Here is a 2,500-nt window from a genome sequence, read left to right on the forward strand (position 1 = left end):
TTCGTGTTAGATGCTAAAATTGAGTATGCATCTAATTAGATGGATCTCTTGGCGTAAGTGTACTCATCACAAGTTTACAAGAAAGATGAAAAGATTCAGAAGTCGAGGAACACGTACCGTTTGATTTCATCTTACCAATATTCACTAGACAAACGAGACAAACCGCTGGGAACTCAATTTTTTTCTCGGGATTTACGTAGAGGCATTCAACTGATGACGTTCTTGAGTGACTCTCGTTTTCTGTGAGAAAGGTGCAGATATTGACATTAGAAGATAGATTATATATATAGCTACCGTCTACTTTAGAAATATTTTACAAGTAATAAAGGCCTTTCAGTCTCTAAACTTAAGAGTTCTATAGCTAAATTGTTCTTTATTTTCTAAAATCACTACTCAGTAAAGAAAATTAGATTTAATGTACCAAAAGGCTTCCAAAACGTCTAAAAGTTGTAATGTTCGAACTGCGAATGTCGTTGAGAGAGGGCTCTAAAACGTCTAAAGTTTACTCAAAGTTCTAGACTAGAACTTAAGACATTCGAGACATTTTAGAACCCTCATTCAGCCATATTCTCAGTTCAAACTTTAGAACTTTTAGAAGTCTTCTAGCCTGGATAACTTCTAAAATTCAAGTTTAAAATGTGGTTGAAAGTCGTTTCTAAACTGTCTCAAGTTCTATACACCTTATTCCAAAATGGCCGCCACTTAAATATGGTTTTGTTTTTATTCAAATAAGCCCTTGATGCCTCGTTCTTAAGCTTGAACGAGGCAACAAGAGCAAATTTGTATCCGCATAAATCAGCGGCCATTTTGGAATAAGGTGTATAATAGTTTGCTATCTAGAACAATTTTAGAATTCTATGTCATCTTCTAAAGTCAATACTTGCACTTTTCATGCTTGTATGCTTTCTGTCACATCATTCAGAACACCTTTTGGAAGAGAGTGCGAAGTTGCAGCCAAAACCGAGGTGGATTCACATAAAGCAGAAACGCCCAGCAACCATTGGGTTTTCATAACTCGCGAAGTTAAAGATGCGGCCAGAGAGCATGAAATACAGAAAGAACAGGAATTCAAGGATCTCCTTGCAAGACAACAAGAAGCTAAACCAGAGGAAGCTCCAGCAGCAGAGGAAACTCGACCCGAAGAAAGCGGCGAGGAACTTGGTGACGAATACTGATGACTGTCGACGTGGTCACGAAATTGAAGGAAAGAAATTGTAGATTTTATGCCCGGCCGAAATATCGTTTTTGCTAAATAAATTGCGTTGTATATTGACCTACGGAATATTGCGTGATTTTTTTTTTCTCACTTTCGAGGCTACACCATGATACAAAGTACAACTGACTTTCTCATACTTACAAGTGAAAATCTTTGAAAGAACAAAAGAAATTCGACCACGCCCTTTTTCTCCCATTTAATTTTGTTCCCTTTTCATCTCAATCTTCTTGGTAATTTTAGCACGATGACCTTTAAGTGCAACGATTAGGGATTGGTTTGTGTAGTTTTGGTCAAATTTCAATTCCCTTTGTGTTCCCCACGTGATATAATATCGTTTTGTTGGTTTTAGTTGAAGTAGCAGTATAATTCAAATGCCAACTTGAACCACTACTTGCCGTCTCCTAACCTCACTTTTGCGTATTTATTAACATATATTAACATTTCACGAAAAGACGGGTTATCTAACAATTCAAAAGTCACTCAGAGTTGTGGCATTTGAATTTTTTAGACAAATTACGGATAGTGAGATCTGACAGTAAAGTGCAACCTTACCCAAAGTTAAGTTCAAATCTCCCTTGAGTACAGCAAGCTTAAAATTTCTTCTTTCCTCGGACTTCCTACCTGAAATCTCCTTAATTTTTCCATGAAAACACTTTTCCACGAATTCCAATTAAGCCGGTTACAGACGATTTTAACCGCTGCCGGTCATAAAAGTAGTAGAGGGCCTCCTAAACCGACCTGTGTTACTCTCATGTTTGAATGCGCTCTGCGACCACAGCCCCTTATGGATAAAGTTATTGAATCCCTAGGCTCAGTCTCCAGCCGTGGGTGTCTCCGTGCGCCCGCGATCCTCCTCCAAGTTTTGAAAGCTAAAAACTTCAATCGATGCTGTATTTTGCCGGTAGGACTGGGTGGCTCGACACTCATAAGAAAGTCTATGAAATGAGAATCGGGGGTCTTCCCTTGTCATGGAACGGCCGAATTACCCAGAATTCCTTTTGGGCATGAAGGAGGCAACCGCTTGAGAAGCAAGCGGAGACTGGTCCTCATCAAATGAGGAAAAAGTAGCGAGAAGACGATTTCTAGGCGGATACTAAGGAGTAGCCAAGGGGCGCGCTGTTAACGTATGCTAACTTTTGATTTCTAAACAAGTTTATATCATAGAAAATTCGGCTTGGCCTTTAGTAATATTTTGTCAAAGAAACGGTATAATGTAAAGAAGAGAGGAATGAGATTTATATTTGCAATTGCTTGTCCTCTTATCACTTAAATCAAACTCTACAT

At 38.7% G+C, this 2,500-nt stretch overlaps 1 protein-coding gene across 1 annotated transcript in view; it reads left to right on the top strand.

Annotated features, from left to right (window-relative positions):
- Window positions 1-1,282, top strand: part of LOC138038611 (cilia- and flagella-associated protein 161-like) — a 10,103-nt gene extending 8,821 nt beyond the window's left edge. The window contains 1 exon segment of the mRNA XM_068884593.1: window positions 923-1,282. Within this exon segment, the coding sequence (XP_068740694.1) occupies window positions 923-1,175 (253 nt within the window). The 3' untranslated portion in view covers window positions 1,176-1,282.
- The last annotated feature ends 1,218 nt before the right edge of the window (window positions 1,283-2,500 follow it).

This window comes from Montipora capricornis, chromosome 2, assembly GCF_036669925.1.
Source record: "Montipora capricornis isolate CH-2021 chromosome 2, ASM3666992v2, whole genome shotgun sequence".
Classification (NCBI taxonomy): domain Eukaryota; kingdom Metazoa; phylum Cnidaria; class Anthozoa; order Scleractinia; family Acroporidae; genus Montipora; species Montipora capricornis.